Source organism: Gymnoscopelus braueri (assembly GCF_963280865.1).
Source record: "Gymnoscopelus braueri genome assembly, chromosome: 10".
NCBI classification, from domain to species: domain Eukaryota; kingdom Metazoa; phylum Chordata; class Actinopteri; order Myctophiformes; family Myctophidae; genus Gymnoscopelus; species Gymnoscopelus braueri.
The window spans coordinates 46,424,461-46,446,392 of NC_137611.1; the positions used below are offsets into that span (position 1 = coordinate 46,424,461).

General features: G+C 41.1%; 2 protein-coding genes across 2 annotated transcripts; both read right to left on the minus strand.

Moving 5' to 3' along the window:
- Positions 1-228: 228 nt before the first annotated feature.
- On the minus strand, positions 229-8,961 carry LOC308093109 (uncharacterized protein). The gene is made up of 6 exons (XM_080439329.1): positions 8,731-8,961; positions 7,122-7,392; positions 4,891-4,991; positions 4,280-4,370; positions 3,486-3,809; positions 229-2,998 (listed from the first exon to the last, which is right to left on the minus strand). The coding sequence occupies exons 1-6, from the start codon at positions 8,776-8,778 to the stop codon at positions 2,406-2,408; spliced, it is 1,428 nt and encodes a 475-aa protein (XP_080295455.1). The 5' UTR covers positions 8,779-8,961; the 3' UTR covers positions 229-2,405.
- A 1,513-nt stretch (positions 8,962-10,474) lies between these two features.
- On the minus strand, positions 10,475-21,618 carry LOC308093111 (uncharacterized protein). Its single transcript, XM_080439331.1, has 7 exons — positions 21,218-21,618; positions 17,563-17,835; positions 17,170-17,233; positions 15,607-15,843; positions 15,013-15,153; positions 14,422-14,727; positions 10,475-14,023 (listed from the first exon to the last, which is right to left on the minus strand). Exons 1-7 carry the CDS (start codon positions 21,314-21,316, stop codon positions 13,731-13,733), a joined length of 1,413 nt encoding a protein of 470 aa, XP_080295457.1. The 5' UTR covers positions 21,317-21,618; the 3' UTR covers positions 10,475-13,730.
- Between the last annotated feature and the right edge of the window lie 314 nt (positions 21,619-21,932).

Genomic DNA, 21,932 nt, shown 5'->3' on the forward strand with positions numbered 1-21,932 from the left:
TTTCACTATTTTGAACTAGGGCTGAAGTAGTAGTAGTAGTATATCTTTGTAAGTATATATTTATCTTTAAAATATAGTGGAGTGAAAGAAGTAAAACAAAAAAAGTATATACTTTAAAATATACTTTATGTACAGTACCCAAGTAAATGAACTGTCCATCACTGAATACGGCAGGAATTCAAAATGAAAAATTTCGATGATGCGATTGACGCGACGACAAAATCCCACTTATTTGATTCTGCACAGTCCCTCATAATAAAGTTTAATAGTACACATGATACGTTCCATCAGAGATACTGTAACAGGGGAAACGATACACTTACAAACTCACAAGACATCAACATTTATGTCCAGTACTACAAAGCTGTACCTTTAAGGAAATCAATTTAAAAGTGTTGTAAGTGATATGTTTCGGTTAAAACAAAGGTTTTCTTTTGTTAAAATGTTAGCGCTCTATAATCTGATAGAAATCATTGCTTTAGTGTTTATTCAATAAGAGGGGTCTCCCACCTATCTCTTCAGCTTGGCAGTGACCAGAAAATACGTTTCAGGTCGGGATACAAATGTTATCCAATCAGGAGAGATACCAGATACAAGATAAACAAGTGCAATTGGAAGTGATGAAACAAACAAACAAAACATTTGCAGAACAAATTGGAACTGGAGCACTATAAAATGTAAGCTGATGAACCGGTTCGCTCTTCTGATTGGATGAAATTGTTATCCCAACCTGAAAATATATTTTCCGTTTACTAAAGAGCTGGGGAAACAGGGAAACCCGTTACTGAAAAACACACTCTATAATAAGTATTAGAATATATAGCTATATCACACTTATAACAAAACATATCACTTACACCCCTTTTGTTATAACTTATATTTACATCTTCCATTTGGTGGGTATATTCAATACAAATACAAAATTCCATGAACGCAAAGTACCTGCACACCACTGTGGATTCTAGGGGTTTGAATCCACTGCAGTGCATCTGGTTTGGCCTGGCGACGGTCGTCTAGGTCTTGGGGACCCCCAGGGGGGTTCCAGGGGGGTCATTCTAAATGGGGGCCCGTGTCTTAGTCATGTCGAACTGGGGGTCCTTGACGTGAAAAAGGTTAAGAATCACTGATCAAGTTCAGGGAAGCCGGGAGGAGAGGGAGATTTTTGTCACTGCACCAGTGACTCATTTATATGTTATTTTCTGATTAATATTCAATTCAATTCTAATTCCAATTGTGTCTGCTATTTCTTTGTTTCATCACTTCCCTTTTCACTTGTTTCTGTATACTGTTTGAGTTCTCTCCCCTGATTGGATAAATTTGGTACCCTGACCTAAAAATGTACCGTACTTTATGTTTACTAAAAAGATGAAGAGACAGGGCGACCACTGTTACAAAACAAACAGTATATTGCAATAATTACACAACTTTGTTTTAAAAAGTGGTAAACGTAATTGGCTAAAAAAGGGGGAAAAAATATATTATATGTATTTTTTAAATATCTAAAAATCTATTTTGGTATGATGTTTAGTATACATCAACATGACCTTAACCATTCTTTACTTTGATACAGAAAAAATAATAAATAAATAATACAGTACTTTCTAGCTTTTGTCTGAGAAATAATTATATAATCATAATTCTGGAATCTCATTTTGTAAAAATATGAAAATACAAATTGTGAGAAAAGTGTATATTTAACCCAGTATCGTGAATCTGATCAAGTTGAGTGAATGATTACATCCCTAGTATCAATACATTCTAAAAGGTGCTGTAAGTGATTTTCTTTTGTTAAAATAAGTTAAAAAGTATATTCTGATAGTAATAATTATTATAGAGTGTTCGTTCAGTAACAATATAGAGCTTAAAATTTAACAAAACACTTAGTTTAAAAAAAAAAGAAAAAAGAAATACAGCACCTTTCATTCATATCAATTCACATCCCTCAATCTTGTCAAAGCTATGGTTGGAATCCTTTAGGATTTTAACAATTCTGGTTCCTTAACTATTCCCTTTAATGATTCCGGTTTCTTAACGGTTCCTTTTAACGATTTCTATAAGAGGTTCAAAATGGACCCTTACGGGTCTGTAACTCTGAGTGTACAAATTCCAAGGGAGTAATGATGGTTCTGTAAATTAAACAGTTTGAGAACCACCGGTATTGTAATTGTATAGCAGACGTGAAGTCCACAATACCAAAACCGGTGTGATAAAACCGGTTCCGGAAACGGTTCCAAATGTGATGGAACCCATTCCGGTTCCTCAATGTTGGATCCGGTTCCACCCTTTCCGCATCCCAACCCCTAGTCAAAGTGTCCCGGTTGCGTCCCCTGGTCGACATTTGAGCCACACGACATCAGACGCGTAGAACTGGAAGAACGGGTTCGATGGAAACGCGCACAGCAACATCACTGAAACGTCCCGGGAAGCTGCTGCTGCTGCTTGTCGCCCTCGTGCGAGCTGATGTGCCTCCGCAGGTGGTTGGCGGAGATGAACGTCTTCCCGCAGTGCGGGCACTTGAACTGCTTGCAGCCCGTGTGCACACTCATGTGCACCTTCAGCGACCCCGACTGGGCGAAGCGCTTGCCGCAGTGCAGGCAGCCGTAGCGCTTCTCGCCTGTGTGCACGCTCTGGTGGCGCTTCAGGTTGCTGGAGTCGGAGAAGCGCTTGCCGCACAGCGGGCAGCTGAACGGTTTCTCCCCGGTGTGCACCCTCATGTGGGTCTTGAGGTTCTTCAGGCACGCCAGGGTCTTCCCGCAGAAGCTGCAGATGAACGTCTTGTTGCCCCCCGAGTCCGAGTCCCGGCTGTAGCCTGTGAGGCCGTTGGCGGAATCGTCCTGGGGCGGCGAGGCCCAGTCCTCCCCCCGCAGGACGAAGGGATTGGACACTACGGTCGGCAGGTCTTTCCTCGCGCTCGTCTGAGGTTCCGACGCCTGCGGGCCCTGGGGGCGCTCGGCCACGGCGCGGGTCACCTCGCCGATCACGAAAGGGAAGCCGGTCCCTGTGTCGGAAGGCAGGGTTATTATAGTTAACTTAAACTAACGAAATAACTAAGAAAAAACATTTTAGTTAACTGAAAGCTTTTTCAAGAAAAAAAAAACGATAACTGAAACTGTATTGTGTGGTTTCAAAACTATCCAAAACTAACTAAAATAATGGAGACATTTTCCTTCGTTTTAGTCTTTATGAATATCCAATATTTTCTTCCAAAATAGTGAAAATAGCAGATCTACAAGCTCACAACACGCCGCGATGCACTGCGTTGTAAGCTTGTAGATCTGCTATTTTCATTATTTTTCAGAGCATGTCGTTTGTCGAATCTCGCCCCTGACTACACCATAATACAATGAAAAACTGAAACCAAAATATAATCAAAACTAAAACAAGCCTTTTCAAAAACTATAAACTAAACTTTAAAAACAAATCAAAACTGAAATTGAAACGGGGAAAAAAAGAAAGAAATACAGAAAATGTAAAACTATAGTAACCTTGGTCGGAGGCAGCCGGAACGTTGGTGTTGATGTTGTACGAGCAGCTGGGATCCTCCGCAGAGGGATTCTGGGTATTTCGGGTGGCGTGTTGCTGGATGGGGGGTTCGTACATCATGCAGTCGAAGCCGGCGTTCTCCGGCAGCGCGGCGCCACTGTTGATGGCCAGCGGCTGCGGGGGACTGGGGCTGATGCCCCCGCCGCTCGCCCATGAACATGCCCTGCTGCCGTCCCGTTCTGTCACTTCCTGTTTGGTTACTGGGGGCGGGGCTTCTGGGTCCATTCCCGGCTCCCCCAGACGTCCGTCTATATGATGGAAATCATCTGAGGATAAAAAACAAACAGCGTACGTTAAAATGTTGCACTAATGTCTGAAATCTACATTAAGTACAATTTTCATGGTCCTCATAAGAGAAATGGTTTTATTATGGCAAAAATAGGATTAGAGGTACGCTGATGTCAGCCGATCTTCAAACTCACAATGTGTCGCAGTGCGAAACGTTGTGAGCTAGATTGGCTATTTCCGACTTTAGGTGTAGGGTTAAAAGTGACCAAAGAAATGGTAAAATGTCATTCATAAAATTGCCATTCTAAAATGTTGAGGTCTTCACAAGTATAGTAGCACAAACGTGAGCATGTGTGCGTGTGTGTGCGTGTGTGTGAGTGTGTGAGTGTGAGTGTGTGAGTGTGTGAGTGTGTGAGCGTGAGTGTGAGCGTGAGCGTGAGCGTGAGCGTGAGCGTGAGCGTGAGCGTGAGTGTGAGTGTGTGTGTGTGTGTGCGCATAAAATACTTACTGTCTTGCTTAGTGTCGGTCCAGACCTGTTCATCAGCCTTCTCCACCTTAATGACCGGAGTCTTAACCTTCACCAGCTCACCTGCTGTAGACTGACATACAGACATGCAGACAGACATGTAGACAGACGTGTAGACAGACAGACAGACATGCAAACAGACAGACAGACAGACAGACAACTTGAAATGTAAAATACGATACACAAACTCACAAGACATAAATATGTCTTTTGAGGATATGTCTTTGACTAACATCTTACTGAAATAAACGTTTTAAAGGGTAATTATAATTATCATACTCCAGGGCATTTTGTGTTATCCTATTAGCACAATCTTTGACTGTACTACCTGTACTGTTAACAATCCTGCTAATAAAGTATAATGAAGCATTCAATCAATCAATCAATCAACCAATCAAGGTAGTCAGAAATTGTAAACATGTTGCACCACATCCGACCATATCTAAATAAGTAATTTAACCACTTTCAACCTGGTGTCCCTATTTTGGGAATGTCATTACAGGTGAAAGAAGGGGTGTTCTGTGAAAGGTAAGAACAGGTCTGCACTCTGTAGTGACAAAAGGTTGGGAAGGACTTATGATATTAACACAGACCTTTCTTGGAGCAGCATCTTCTATCACCACAACGGTGGACTCCACAACTTCACACCTGGCCAAGGAGACGTGGGCAGTCACCCTGGGCAACGGCACCTCACCTGCAATTAATAACACATAACACAATTAATAACACATTAACCCATTCAATCCGGGAAAGCATCTGTGTCATTTTAAATTTCTTTGGCAATTTATTTAAAAGCGTGAACATTTTTGCAAATCTTTGAATATATATATTTTTAAAGCGAACATTTGTAACTCAAATCTTTGCTTCTGGGGGGTCCCTGGAACAAAACATTTTGAGATGGGGGTCCGCGGCCAAATACATATCTAAAAATGTTTTCTAAATCCTGCTATTGCTATATCAGTGTTGCTCCAACTTTTCCATGTCAAGGACCCCCAAAATGATATGTATTTGGTCGCGGACCCCCATCTCAAAATGTGTTGTTCCAGGGACCCCCCAAAAGCAAAGATTTGAGTTAAAAATGGTTGCTTTAAAACATATATATACAAAGATTTGCACACATTTTTCACGATTTAAAAATAAAATAGCAGATCTACAAGCTTGTATATCTGCTATTTTTGATTAGCTAAAAAAATATTAAAATGACACAGATGTGTTCCCTCTCTTAATGGGTTAATAACACAGTTATTAATACAGAATAAGCTCACAACGCAGTGCGATACGTTGTGAGGTTGTAGATCTGCTATTTTCACTACTTTGGGTCCCAGAGAGACATATAACATTTCTCATTTGGGTCTCGAGCAACAAAGTTTGGGAACCACTGCTCTAGACCCCTTTCCTACTTTGATCTTCCAGATCATTGCCCCTGATCTTCTCCCTTTCATTACCACCATCACCAACACATCCCTAATTTCAGGCTGTGTCCCGTCTGTCTTCAAATCAGCCAGAGAAATTTAGATCCCAATACTGGTTGACAGTGTAGGACTGCTTAAAGCTCATAAGCACAATATCTCCCTTGGCCAGGCCAAGTGGGGACTGCCTCAAGCCTGCATTGAAAATCTGCACATGATCGATCATGATATCTGTATTGAACATGATATCCGTATCGATCATGGTAGCTATACATATATTGATTCGATTCAATTTGATCATGACATCACACATATTAACATCAATATGATACCTACAGATATCCATCTGTAGACATATTGGTCACAAGTAAGACGCGCGAACGCAGCTCGAAAACTAAGGCGTTTAAAAAATAAAAAAAACCAAAAAATTCTGCGTTAAAAGGAGCATCTTAGAAAAATAAAAATTCACCCCAAACATTTTTTGAATGTTTTTGAACAATTCAACAAAGTGTTTGAAGTGCCTGTTTCACCCACTTCCGGGGGGCGGAGCCAAAATCCGAGGCCGAAGTATTTGTTCATAGACCCCGACTTAGGGGGGGTAGAAAAAGTTTCTGAGCGATTCGGGCACTTTTCATTTAACATGGGGTTTCAATGGGGAGTTTTTAGGAGCCTTCTCCGGGGCGTGGCTTCCGGGGGAAAGGGCGGGCTTAAACGCAACCTTGACAGGTGTGTTCAGTTTTCAAAGACCTTTCATTTGATGTAAGGGTGGGAATGGGGGAAAGTCCCTGTGACACACTAGTGTCCAGGGGGGGTACTTGTACATCAAGTCGCCTCACGCTACAGACACAAGAGATAGGCTCCTTCCCTATGGGCCACATGGCTTGGGAACTATTGGCTTACTTCCCAGGGTAAAGCTATACATCATACAGTCACACATGTAGATATGACAGCCTTGTGCAGCCCTACGTCCTACCGAAAGGGCCCTCAAACTTTTCAGGCCGCAACCCCCCAAAATAATCATATTTGAATTGGGGGACCCCCACCCCGACAAGCACTTGGAATTGTAGGAGTTGAGGCATTACATTTAGTTTGATTTTGTTCGACAGATAAATATTGTGAAAATAGCCAAACTACAAGCTCACAACGCCTCGGACTTCGAGGCGTTGCGAGCTTATAGATTGGCTATATTTGCCTCTTTCTTGTGTAATATTTAACAATATGGCCAAATTGGTTTTAAAACGGTCTTAAAAGTCCTTAAATTGTATCTTTAGAAATGTGCAGACACCCTGTATACACTTAGTTGGTTTGTTTACTGTTGAGCGAGAAAACAATGTCGCACATTAAGCTAGTCATCTGGGGACCCCCCCCAAAATAATTTGGGGACCCGCAGTTTGGGAACCACTGCCCTACCGTACCGTGGTGCGTCCTCCTCAGCTCCCCGGCGGCCAGGTGAGAGGCGGCTCGTGCGGCGGCGCGGCCGCTGGCGAACACTCCGCTCCCGTGGTGGAGGTGGTGGTGGTGGGCGGCGCGCAGGGCCGACGCGCGCGCCACCTTCAGCTCCATGAGCCGCAGCTTCCGGCGCAGGGCCTCGTTCTCCTTCTGGCTGCGCGAGATCTCCACGTGCAGCACGGCGTAGCCGTTGTCCACCAGCTCGCAGATCTCTGCCACCGCCGCGTTGGCCAGCACCTGCAATGTAGACAGATTTGTATTTATTTATTTTTGATATTTTTGGGGGGGTTTTCTGTCTTTATTGGGATAGTATTGAATACTTTATTAGTCAATAAATGTTAACGGCACGTGGTACAGTCAGACATTAACCCATTAAGACCGGGAAAGCATCCGTGTCATTTTAAGATTTCTTTGGCTATTCAAAAATAGCAGATATACAAGCTCATTGATTGATGATTATTTGCAAAAAAAAGAGGTACAGTTTTATACAAAAGGATGCTAAAAGCCAAAGGATAAACCCAAGAAAGCACTATGGCTTGTTTCCATTAGGATCCTGTAAAATTAAAAAGTTAAAAGTGAAATTGGCTATTTTACCCAAAACGTAGAAACATAAAATAAAAAATTATTTGGGAAATGGTCTGACGTAATGTAAAACATACATGATTTGAACATGCTTGAACAATTGACATGTAAGGTCTAACATTTCTACAACTACTACAAAACCTAATAGGCTAGCCAGTCATTATGGCTTATGGGCATATAAACAAGAACTTGAATGGTAAATGTAGATCTGATAATGATGTAACATGTTCAAATTATGAATACACCACATTATTTCAGACCATTTTCCCAAAAGTCTTTATTTGTTTACATTTTGGGGGACAAAAAAACGCCATTTTAACATTGAGGAGCCCACAGTGTAGCTGTCCACTCTTCAGCGTGTAAAAGTAACTAAGCACCTGTATGAAGTACTTGGGTACAATTTTGAGGTATGTTTTTACTTTAGTGTAGTATTTCCAATTTTCAGTACTTTTACTTCAACTCCACTACATCTCAGAGGCAAATATTATACTTTTACTCCAAAACGAACTTTAGTTGCTAGTTACTTTGTAGATTTTGATTACAAAACATACATGAACCACTTCAGCCCTATATACATTTTGGCCATATGAGCTTGTAGATCTGCTATTTAAAAAGAAAAAAAAATGTATAAATTTCATACATTGTGAAATTGGACATTCTGCATGATGAGTACTTTCTACTTTTTGTACTTAAAGTACATCTTGATACCAACACTCTATACTTTTATTCAAGTACGTTTTTAATTTGTAACAGAGTATTTCTACAATGCAGTATTGATACTTTTACTTGTAAAACATGTGAGTACTTTTTTCCCCCCACCACTGCATTTAACATTGAGGAGCCCACAGTAATTAGCTGTCCACTCTTCCTGTAGGACTGATGCATAATCACGATCATTGCCATCAGGAGATACTAGAGCAATCAGGTGATACTAGCAATCAGCTGGTAGTAGTAAATACCGTAATAACGTAATAATCACGACACAGGCCTTACCTCCATGATGGAGGCGAGCTGCGTGTGGAACGCGACGGCCCCGGACATTGTTGTGTGTGTGTGTGCGTGTCGTGCGTGTATATAGACACACGAGCAGACGCTTCCTCTCAGAAGAAGACCTATTTGAAACTGCTTCAGTCGGGTTTAAACGTCAGCTTTTGTCCTTGTTGTTGTTGTGTTTGTGGTTGTGGGGTAACATCTGGGTTCGGGGAAGCCGTTTCCCCCGGTACCGTTTAGTTGTAAACACTGGCGACCGACCCGGAAGTGTTGAGGAAACGTCACCGGCGTTGCCAGGTTTTGTGACAGAAAACCCTCGCATAACATATTTTCAGATGGGGGTCCGCAGACAAACACGTATTAATCTGGGGGTCCTTCACTTAAATGTTTGAGAACCACTGGTTTAAACAACATTTCGGAAACAAGCCCCAAATAAGCAACTACACTTTAGAAACAAGCCCCCCCAAAAAAAAACGCAACTACCAATATTTACAATTGACTTTACAGAAAAATAAGCCCAAAGCTGCTATAATAAGCGGACATGGCAACACTGGAAACGTCACGACGACGCATCCGGTAACCTCGCGTCAGACTCAAATAAAAATACAATTATTGATATATTTGTTTTGTTTATTTTTGCACTAAATGCCAAATATGGACGCCAGGTTGAAAGTGGATTAAAAAAAACAATGTTGAGAATGGCGTGTAAATAATTATGGAAATGTGAGATTTCAGTTGTTTTAATACAAATGATTGAAAAATGATTCGTACCTTGTTGGTTTCTATTTGCTGCTCAGTGGCTCACATCCGGTCTATAGCCCGCCTACCGATCATTTCCAAGCACACAAGCAAATAGTTTCCATATCCGTTCTACACCAGATCTGCAATCTGCTAAATTTATTCTACGCAGAGATTACGTCATTTTGTAGGCCAGGCCTAAAGTGTTATGCATTTGTTTGGTCAGATACTTATTAGATAGAATAGTTATAGATAATAGTTAATAAGATAATAGAATAGTTATAGTTATAGATAGTTCATAGAATAGAATAGAATAGAATATTATTTTTAAGCCGTTGATTGGTTCAGCATGTGGTCATTTAGAAAAGAGACATAATGTATAATGTCTCTTCGTTTCTATTATATATAAAACATACATTATATTTTTTACATTATGATGAAAAACAACTTGCAAATGGTCTAAAAAAACACAACATCAATTCAAAGTATAAACCAGACACTATATTGAAACATTGCATTGATTAAAGAATGCTAAACCAATTAAAACAGTGAAAGAGTTCTATTCTAATGTACTTTTTGAGTCTTATATGATACCCCTGTGCACCATGGTTTTGTCTTGTCTTGTTATGATAGATACATAAATGAACAGACAGACAGTGAACGTTTTCAAGAGTTCATACGCTGGCTGTTTGGACTTGTAACTTGAGGGCATGTGGATTAAAGATAGGCTACCGCTGATGATCTCTAGGATAATGTTTTATGTCCGTTATGTTTGTATGGCATGTTGCCTTATTATTTTCTTGTCTTTACATAGAAAAACAGCGGAAGCTCTCTCCACACACACCTGCTCCAATATATACCCAAGTGGTCATTACCATTATTTAATGTTATACTAATAACAGAAAATTAGAATACATAAAGTTGGAGAAAATATCAATTCAAGGGAGTGTGTCTTTCCAAAAATGGAAGAAAATCAACTTCATTATTTTATTAAAATAGAACAGGTCAAAGAGCATGTCCACAAATGATGAACTTCATAACACATTCACTGAAAAGTATCACTATCAGACAAGGCCTTTTATAGGACAGAGGGATCCACAGTATAGGCTTCCATTTGTACAACAAACATACAAACAATGGAGAGGGTCCATTTTCTTAACCACTTAAGCCCTATATAATTATTTGTAAAACAAATAGCAAAAGAATATATAATAATAAATGGCTGAGATGTCCTCCCTAACCTGGGAGCTAATCCTGAGGCATCAGTCCAGGAGGAGAATCTTCAGTCAAAGCCAGTGGTTTCTAAACAACAAATGTCAATATTATTTAGCCACGGACCCCCATTTGAATATATTTTATGCCAGGGACCCCCATAAGAGAAAATGTCACAACTTTTCAATACTTTTCAAAAATAGCTGATCAACAAGCTCACAATGCGTCGCAATGCGACACGTTGTAAGCTTGTAGAATGTTTAAGCTGCAACTCATTTTCTTGGGGACCCCCTGGAACCCAGAGGGTCTTTTTTTTTTAAAGAACATTGAAACTTTTTGACAAATTTTGAATTATCTTCCCAAAATAGGGACACTAGGGTTAATGTAATTATTAACATACATTTGTAATGAGTTAAACTGTGATATTATCAAACATAAATATCAAACATATCAGTCTACATTTCCCAAAAGAAAATGCATGAATTTAGTTCAGTCTGACCAGAAGAAGCGATAAAACATATCCCCTCCGGACATGCACATGATTCACTATGTATAAGTAACTAACTGGGACTAATTTAGACCCACCAAGGTGAATATAATAAATATATGATTAAACAGTCCCTTTAGGATTAGGAATTCAACCGATCTCTACCATTATGCATTATATTTTAATCCAAACCCCTGCAGCATTTCAGCATATCTTTCATGTTTGAGTAAGCTGCTTGAATAAGATGGACCGACAACAGTTTCTTTGTGTGTCAAACGATCAGTAGCATCACTGGTTAAGTATGTATTTAACCAGTGATGGTTAACCCGTTCAAACCGGGAACGCATCTGTGTAACCACTTTATCCACATTTTATACTTTGGCTATTCAAAAATAGCAGATATACAAGCTCATAGCGTGGCATCGAGTGCCGCGCTATGAGCTTGTAGATCTGCTATTTTTGTAAATCTTGACCATTTGTGCAAATATTTGAATATATTTTTAGCTATATTTAAATGGTTTTCTTTGTGATTTCGAAAGTGCAAAAAAAAGATATTCAAAATAAACATGACTAAAGTAAACTAACTCAAATCTTTGCTTCTGGGGGTCCCTGGAACAAAATATTTTGAGATGGGGGTCGGCGGCCAAATACATCATTTTGGGGGTCCTTGACATGAAAACATTTGAGCACCATTGATATTAAATCAACACACATTTTTCAGAAAACTGATTTAGAAGACATTTGTAGAATCCCCAGAAGCAAAGATTTGAGTTACAAATGTTTGCTTTAAAAATATATATATATTCAAAGATTTGCACAAATGTTCACGATTTTTTAAAAATAGCAGATCTACAAGCTCGGTGCCGTGCTATGGGCTTGTATATCTGCTATTTTTGAATAGCCAAAGAAATCTAAAAATGACAGATTATTTCCCGGTCTAAATGGTTTAAATACAGAACAAAATGTGTGTTTTCAGGCAATTTACATGGACAATTATTTAGCCATTGATCTATTATTTTACCATCAATTGTGGACGTGCCTGTGTGGAGAAATTATTTGCCCTACTGGAAGCATGCACAAGAACATTGGTGTTGAATGCTGTGGACAGACACACAGACTCACAGACAGACCCGTTTCTAGACAGCTGGCCTCCTACAGAACCACCACTCAGTACAAATGCTGTATTATCCTAGAAGGACTGGAAACGCAGCAGTGGGCAGTTTGGGCACCCATACCATTGGGAATGAGGCGCAGTGGTGGAAAGTAACTAAGTAAATGTACTCAAGTACTGTACTTAAGTACTGTACTTACATCTCAGAGGCAAATATTGTACTTTTACTCCGATACAATTATTTGAAAACTTTAGTTGCTAGCTACTTAGTAGACTTAGAGCGGATAAACGCACGGTCTGCGCGACAGGCGGAAAGATCCGCTCTTGCGTGAATCCACGCATTTACATCGACAAAGCATTGGCAGATTCTGCCACAGAGGTAAAATAAAAGTGCGGTGGGAGCGCGCCCTAACAGAGCATTTCTACATTGCAGAATTGAAACTTTTACTTAAGTAAAAAATGTGAGTACTCTTTCCACCACTTCGAATGAGGGGGAGGAGGGGGAAGACAAATTCAACGACTGAAAGGTTCTTTTTTTCTGACAGTTACGGTATATAAAAGTAATCCATAGGAAACTTGAGTGAATAAACCGTAACATTTTAACATTAGACTTTATTTTTTCTCATTGCGATGTGAGCTTGTGATGAGTGTTTAAGTGTGTCTGTGGATTTTACAAATATTGAACAAATGAAAATAATTAACAAGAGCTTGTAACTAAATAACTACATTGGATCACAGGTTCTTTTTTTTCCCATTTCCTGGAAAATAACGCTTTTGGACATACAAGGTTTCCACCCGACAGTGACAATTCGATAAGTATAAACAGTACTTTTTAATTCTGAATACTTAAGTATTCTTTAAAAGCATGTACTTTTGAATACTTTAACTAAAATACAAATTTGACTGATCAACTTGGAGTCGAGTAATATTTGACCGGGAGTATATATTGTATACTTTGACTCGAGTACTGGGGTTCAGTACTTTGTCCACCACTGAGGGTGTGATGCAAGAACCAAAACATAATAATAATCATCATAAATGGTCCCTGTGTGGATATTGGTCAACGTAGTCTTTCAGGCCATATGAATCATAATCACTCGTCGGTGCTTTATGACGGCCCTGCCCAAAGTCTTTGATATTTACAAAGTTTAGAAATGACCCAAAGAAATGTCTGTAGGCCTATTATACAATCATTAACTAGTCTTTGTTTTTAAATGTCGAAGCATCTTTAGAGTAGATCTAGTGTGCTCTTGCACCATCTATCAATGTTCCTCACATTAGACAATATTTACTTTGGAAACTGGATTTAGAAGCAATAAACAGTAATTTAACGTGTTTCATTCAAAACACGCACACGCACACACACTCCGTCTCCCCGTCTGTCTTCACTGTGACTGTCAACAAAGGCAAGAAAAGCTAGACAAAATGGAAGTAATTTGTTTTTGTTCACTTTGACTAAAGTGGACTGGGGCTCATGCCGTCGCAGGATATGCTGACGCCGTGGCATTTCTTCATGTGCAGCTTGAGGCTGTATTTCACTATGAAGCTCTTGGAGCAGAGTGCGCACGTGAACGGGCGCTCTCCCGTGTGCACGCTCAAGTGGGACTTGAGGTGGGCCGACTGGGTGAAATTCTTCCCGCACTGCGAGCAGCTGAAGGGTCTCTGTCCGGTGTGGATGCGCATGTGAACGTCCAGGTTCTGAGACGTGGCGTAGTTTTTACTGCAGATGCCGCACACGAAGCGTTTGCCTGTGGAAAGAGAATATAAAGAGTGACCACAAAGTAATCAGTCAAATGATCCTGTTATCATTGCTAATAAGAGTGCGTGTTAACCACAAACCTCCCTGGTCACCTCACAAAAATACTTTAAATACACAATGAATCACCTGCGCCCTATTTCAGAAACAGTGAAAATCACAGATCCATTGTGAGCTTATATACCGGCTATTAATACAAGTTTTATATTATAAAAGTTTTGAATATTTCTGGAAACTATTAGAAATATTTGTTTCCTTTTTTTGGACATTTCTCAAAGTTGTGGGATGAAAAAAACAAAACAAACAAAAAAAACTGAATATTTAGTTGTGACCGATCCGGTCCACGGCCTAAAAATGGGCCACAAGCCTATGTGTGGGGAAACAACGTGCCTTTAGAGGCCGACTGATCGCCATGCTGGCCCGACGGGTCGCGGTAAAGGCCGGTAAAGTTCATCACGTCCGAGTCGTTGAACTCGAAGGCGGAGTTGCTGCTCTCGGAGAGGTGACAGTCGGTGGAGGTGGAGCCCGTCACGCTGATGAGCTTCAGGCCGAACGGCTCGCTGTCCGACGTCTCGCTCGGGTGGAACGCGGGGGGAGGGAACGCCATCTGGGATTTGGACGGCTTGGTCCACGACAAACTCAAGTCCAGTTCTGCTTTGTTCGCCTGGAACTCCATCAATGCCTTATTACCGTGACCTGCAATAGAATAGAATAGAATAGAATAGAATAGAAAATGATCCCCATGGGGAATTTTAAAACCTGCTCATATCAGCAAATCACAACACAGGAAGAAAATAAGCATTGAATTAGAGACTAAAACAGTGGTTTCAAGTTCGGTATGGACCCCCATAACCCTGAGGGTCCATCTGGACCCCCATAACCCTGAGGGTCCATCCGAACCCCACTTTGAGAACCACTGGGATTTAAAACAAATTTACAAACATTAAAAGAATGTTGCACATCTGCAGGCCTATACTGTACCTCCAAAATACGTTGCGACGTGTCTGCTGCTACTCGACATGGGGGGAACCAGAGTCCGTTCTTGGAGCACCAGGTGTAGGTCTGGGTCCATCTGTGCGCCGTAGGAGCAAACCGTGTCCCCTGCTTCCTTGTCCAGGCCTCCTAGCAGGGTTGGCACGATCATGACATTTTAGCTGACGATTAATTGTTGTACAAATATATCAATTGATTAAGGAATTACTAGTGTTTTTGGCATTGAACTTTGTGGCATATAAATACAAGATTATGTTTGCCTTTTAGGCTTTGTAAACAAAAACTGCACCGGGCAGATATGCCATAAATTACTTAAATATACAAAGACATGACTAACAATGACCGCTACCATTAATCAAACAAAATAATGTACTAACAGTAAATGTAAAACAGGCCAAGCATTAAATAATTGAATACTTTACAAATGTTCAAAAATAGCTAAAATGGCCGATCTACAAGCTCACAAAGCGATTTCAAGGACCAAGATGAATGGCAACGATTCTGACGACTATGCAAAATAACTACGATTATCATAAATGATTGCTAACAGGCGGTTACGAAATAATTGTGACATGCCCTTACCTCCTAGCTGGCTGGAGCAGCCAGGGTCGTGCGAAGGCGAGTCCAGCGTGTACTGGGAAAAGCCCTTCTTCCGTTTCCCCATGCTCAGTTTGGACGCGGGCGTTTTGAGGGTGTCCATCTTGGTCTCAGATGGACAGGCGCTCTCGTTGCTGCTTGGCCAGACCCTCTTCTTGCTCCTGGCTGCGTCTCTGTCCACCCACACACCCACGCTCCCTCCCTCTGAAGACATCTTAGCACCTGAGAATGAGACAGAGGTCAGTGACTCTGAGTTCAGGAAAGAAATGCCTTAGAATATGTGTATGACTTAATAATATTCAATATTAAGTCAGCGTCAAGATGCAACATCTGAGTGTTATTTCCCTTCTACACCTGAAGTGACGTGAAGCGCACAGAGTGACATATTTCTTAATCAGGTTAGGTAATATAATGGTTCAAATATAAGTCTCGGCTATTCATTTGAGTTTTACGGAGAACAGACATGCGATGTGCTGTGATAAACATGGAACAATCTACATGGATAATCACACCGATATCTCTTCAGTCAGACTCAGTATGTTAGTCTATTTTTTTTTTATGAATACACCGAGAAATTGTCAGCCATCATTACATGTTATCATTCTGAATAACTTAAAGTGCAATTGTGTGATTCCCATGTTGTGTACAACATTCAGTGCATGCAGCGTTCCAACAAGTCGGTATTGTCTAGGGAGTGCAAGGGAGGGGTGTATAACTTGATGCTGTTGCTTGCATACATGGTAACAGACGGCTACTGTGCAGGATTAAGCCTAATTCATATTACAGCCTAATAGCTGATGTTTCTTCGGTTCGGCTGGGTTCAGACTGCAATATGGCGTCATTCAGAGGTTCGGGTGGGCAGGATCAGAACTTCTGTCGGGTGTTTGTTCGGTGCCTCCGAGATGTTGTAACTACCCCGAACTAGTTTGGTTACTGTGATTGGTCCGAGCCAATTATTCCCCCCCCCCTTTCTCCCCAATTTAGTCGTTATGCCAGTTGATTCCTCCCCACACACATTTCTGTGTTGTCACTGCTGTTGTATCCTACTGACTCACCTGCCAGTGAGGAGCCCCCACCCCAGCCTGTAGGAGTACATGACCAAAACGTGCAATGATCAATAACAACCTCCCCCGAACACGGGCCAATTGTGTTCGCATAGACGCCCAACAAAGCCGGATGCACCACGGTGGATTCAAACCACCGAGGTGCTAACGATTTCAATTCCTTTAAGAAATCACCGTGATTTTAACGATTTTAATTCCTTTAAGAAATCACCGTGATTTTAACGATTTCAATTCCTTTAAGATTCCCTCTTAGCGGTCCGATTCCTTAACGATTCCTATAATTGACACAATCTATATAATTTTGGCCTTCATTACAATTTTTAAATCATACATACAGTATTGCATACATATTATTGTAATGGTTCTCAAAGTGAGGTCCAGGGACCCTCTGGGTTACTTGAGGGGGTTCCAAATGGACCCTTACAGGTTTGTAACTCACTTTGAAGAATTGATGGTACTCGATATAGTCTATTGCTGTACTCACTTTCCCCACAGCTGTCATCATTGGAGTCTGAATCCTCATCTTTGATCAACACCACATCTGGAAACTGAAGGAAACAAAGAAAGTTTACCAATTGTAAAATTGCATACATCAAGTTAATAAACCACGTCCACGCTATGTTAGGATTAGGAACAAGCTTAAAGTAACCAGAAAAGAATAGAATCAAATTCTATATACAGACCGAATCATCATCACTCATCACCACAACCAAAACTACTGTACAGTATGTCCGGGTAGATTATCTCGGGAAAGAAAAGTAAAACAACAACTGATAAGGTCTTGGGTATAGACTATTCAATTAACCGCTAGAAGATACTACCCTTGCAACCCTGTTATTATTTTCATCTTAATTATTATCATCGTTATTATTATTACCTCTTCTTGTCTTACAGCGTTGCTGTCCTCTGCAGCAGCACTCACATCATCACCGTCTCGTGGCGGTGCGTCCGCAGTGTCACCACCACCACCACCAAAGGCCGCTGAATCGCCGCCCCACGTCAGCGCCTTGGCTCCGCTGCTGCCGCCGCCGCCGCCACCCCCCCGTACAATGATGGACTCGATGAGGTGCAGCTTCTTACGGAGGTCCTCGTTCTCCTGCCGACTACGACTGATCTCCAACTGCAAGACCGCATAGCCCTCGTCCACCACCTAGAGATAGATAGATTCATAGCAGCGATGGTTGAGTCAAAGAGGACGAACGTCGTCAGAACAGGACAGGATGTGTGCGTTTGTGTCACACATTCTGTGCCTGCTGATGCAACACATCAGCAAACTGTCAACGAATGACGAGAGAATGTGTTGATTCATGATTGATTCGTGTGAAATTCAACATTCTTTAATCAGGATAGTTATCTATCCTGATTAGATACAATAGGTATCCTGACTTGAAAATGCATTTACTGTTTAATAAAGAGTAAATAAAGAGTACTATCAGAATATAGACTAGAGCTATTTAACACTGATTTTAACCAAAGAAAATCACTTACACTACCTTTAAAGTGTTTCAACTGGCCAGCCAAATGGGTTATTTAGGGGTGGAGATAAAATGCTTATCCTGCAATATCATGGAGGCTGATTTGAACTTTGAGACTACTAAATAAATAAGTTGGGCACTTTGTAGGACACAGTCCAATAATCATGTAAAGCAGTGGTTCTCAAAGTGAGGTTAGTGGTCCCCGAGCCAGGGGTCCTTGAGGGGGTTCCAGCAAAATGAGTTAATAGCATCAAAATCAGTTTAACTTTAACCCTAGGCTATTTTACACTTCGGCTATTTGAAATTAGATTATATTTTCCCTAACAACACAAATCTTATTGTGTTTTTGAACACTGGAACATCATCAAAAATTCCATTCATGTTTGGCTTCTAGGCTTTGAAGTTGCACAGGGCAGATATGACAAAAAAACCTAAACAAACAAAGAACAATGATAGTCATCTAATCAGAAAAGTCAACCAAAGAACACGTTTTCTATTCAGCGGTCAGTAGGAACACACTGAGGACTCTAGCAGGACTAGCACTCATCCACTGTCATTTCGACTATGCATGCACCTCGTGGTACGCTAGCGCCTCAAAGGCATTAACCCATTAAGACCGGGAACGCATCTGTGTCATTTTAAGATGTCTTTGGCTATGAAAAAAATAGCAGATATACAAGCTTGTAGATGTGCAAATTTTTTTTTATCTTGAAAATGTGTGCAAATCTTAGAATATAATGTATATACTGTATGTTTTAAAGCGAACATCTTTAACTCCGATCTGTGTTTCTAGGGGTTTCAAAAATAGCAGATATACAAGCTCAAGCTATGAGCTTGTTTTTATTTTTATCTTGAAAATTTGAATATATGTTTGTCCGACCTGTGCTTCTGGGGGGGGGGGGGGGGGGGGGTCACAACATATTTTGAGATGGTCTGCGGTCAAATACATATCATTGTGGGTGGTCCTTGACAAGGAAAAGTTGGCGCACCACTGATATAGCAACATACTGTTAGGATTTAGAAAACATTTTTAGATATGTATTTGGCCGCGGACCCCCATCTCAAAATATGTTGTTCCAGGGACCCCCCAGAAGCAAAGATTTGAGTTACAAATGTCCGCTTTAAAAATATATATATTAAAAGATTTGCCAACATTTTCATGATTTTTCAAAAATAAATAGCAGATCTACAAGCTCATAGATATGAGCTTGTAGATCTGCTATTTTTGAATAGCCAAATAAATAAAATGACACAGACACGTTCCCGGATTGAATGGGTTCAAAACAAAACTGCAGACCTCTCAAAACAAACTGGTCAGGTTACTACTAGGCCTTACACCCAGAACTCACCTGAAGATACGTGAGAAATGAGAATACAGGGATACCCATGTACCTGTCAGGCTACTTCAATAGCGTAAAAGACACACACAGACACAACACCAGAAGGAGCTCCACTGATCTCACTGAACCCAGTTTCGGCACAAAAATGGGGTGAAATTCGTTCTACTGCTGCGCCACCAGAATGTGGAATGCCCTTCCAACAGGCATACAAAAGTGTGACTCCTACCCTCCATCAAAACCGCTCTAAAAGAGCACCTACAGGTGGCTGCAAATTGTAACTGGCCCCTGTAAAAAGTAAAAAGACTAAGCCTATCACCCCGCTCCCCACATATTATCATTTGATTACTACTCGTTAATATGATGTTTTTTGAATTAGTATATATTATTGCTTGTCTTTAAATGTTTCGATGAATTGAATACACAGCACCTCAATGGAAACAAACAGTAAGGCTTTCTTGGGTTTATCCTTTTAGCATTATTTTGTATGGAACTGTACCTCTGTGCTTTTTTTGCAAACTGTTAATACAGTATTCAATCAATCAATCAAAGTCTCTATAGTGATGTACTATAGTCATCTCAGTCATCTCTATAGTCATGTACTATAGTAATCTCTATAGTCATCATGACTACAGAGATTACTATAGTACTCCTACTATTAATCTCTAGTCATATAGTCATCTCTAGTCATGTAGTCATCTCTAATCATCTGAACTCATCTCTGTAGTAATGTACTATAGTCATCTCAGTCATCTCTATAGTCATGTACTGTCTATGCAAACGATTATGAAGATTACGCAAAAATAATTGTGAATATCTCAAATAGTGGCAAATAGAGGCGATTATTGCGAACGCGGGAGGAGGCGCGGCGAAGCCGCGCCTCCGACCAAGTGGAGCTTACTATGGGTGCGTTCGGAAATACAGCACTGAGCGCACTGGCCAATACAAACTAATAGGCGAGTGCGCTCCGGTGTGCAATATCCGAACGCACCCAATGTAACGCTGCTTGGGTTGTGTCTCTGTGTCTCTGTGTCTCCGTGTGCACTGCCTGTGTGCACTGCCTGTGTGCAGCTCCTCTGAGATAAGTAAATGTCCAATTTAGACGTACCATACATCAAATGAAAGGTCTTTGAAAACTGAACACACCTGTCAAGGTTGCGTTTAAGCCCGCCCCTTCCCCCGGAAGCCACGCCCCGGAGAAGGCTCCTAAAAACTCCCCATTGAAACCCCATGTTAAATGAAAAGTGCCCGAATCGCTCCCAAACTTTTTCTACCCCCCCTAAGTGGGGGTCTACGAACAAATACATCGGGCTCGGATTTTGGCTCCGCCCCCCGGAAGTGGGTGAAACAGGCACTTCAAACACTTTGTTGAATTGTTCAAAAACATTCCAAGTTTTTTTTTTGTGAATTTGTATTTTTCTAAGATGCTCCTTTTAACGCAGATTTTTTTTAAAAAAAAAAAAAATTTATTGGTTACTTTTTTTTAAATATTTTTTTTCATTCTTTTTTTTCTTTTTTTGCGTTCGCTTACCGCGTTCGCGCGTCTTACTTGTGTAAGTGCTTGACATGAACATGTTTGATAACTGATTGTAAAGGGACAGCAATGAATACAGACAACCCTGTGGAAGGGGGAAATAACACAGTGAAGTACAGTATGAATACAGTATGACACACACACACACACACACACACACACACACACACACACACACACACACACCTCACAGATCTCCACCACGGCCGCTTTGGTCAGCGCTCCCATGATGATGTTGAGCTGCTCCTGGAGCACCTTGGGGTTCATCAGGACGTGAACGGCCATGTTTTCCTTTAACAACGTGTGTGACTTGTTCAACGCGAAAAAGAGTAGAGCGCGCCCCCTGGTGCGTATTTAGCGTAACGACGCGCAGAAAGGTAGGAAGAAGCCAGTAGGAAATTCGCTCTTCGCGGAATCCCGTGTGTTGAACACACACAGTTACGACTCATAAATACGTTTCAGCTCGGGTGCACCAAAGCATTGATGTTTTTTTCCTCCCCCTCTATTTAAAATAAGAAAATCACCAGCACGGTTTAAAACCGGAGGTTGGGCGGTTTATCGGAAGCGCTGCCTTGTCTTTCACCTCAACAAAAGAACAGCAGGATGAGGAGCACTGTTTTTTTTTCCCCCGGCCTCCTTTCCGCACACCGTTTTCAAAATAAGAGCTTGGCTAGAATAGGCTACAGCGTTGCCAGATTATGAGAGTGTAACAAGCAACCAGGTCTATGAAAACGAGCCCAAAATAACCACTTAAGCCCCATATGGGGTAACTGGAGTTCCTCAGAGCTTGTGGGGGAAGCTTTCGCTGAAAGTAGCCGATCGACAAGCTCACAATGCGACGTGAGCTTGTCGATCTGCTATCTATGCTGGGGTTTTTAAGGGGATAAGCGACTAGGGCAGG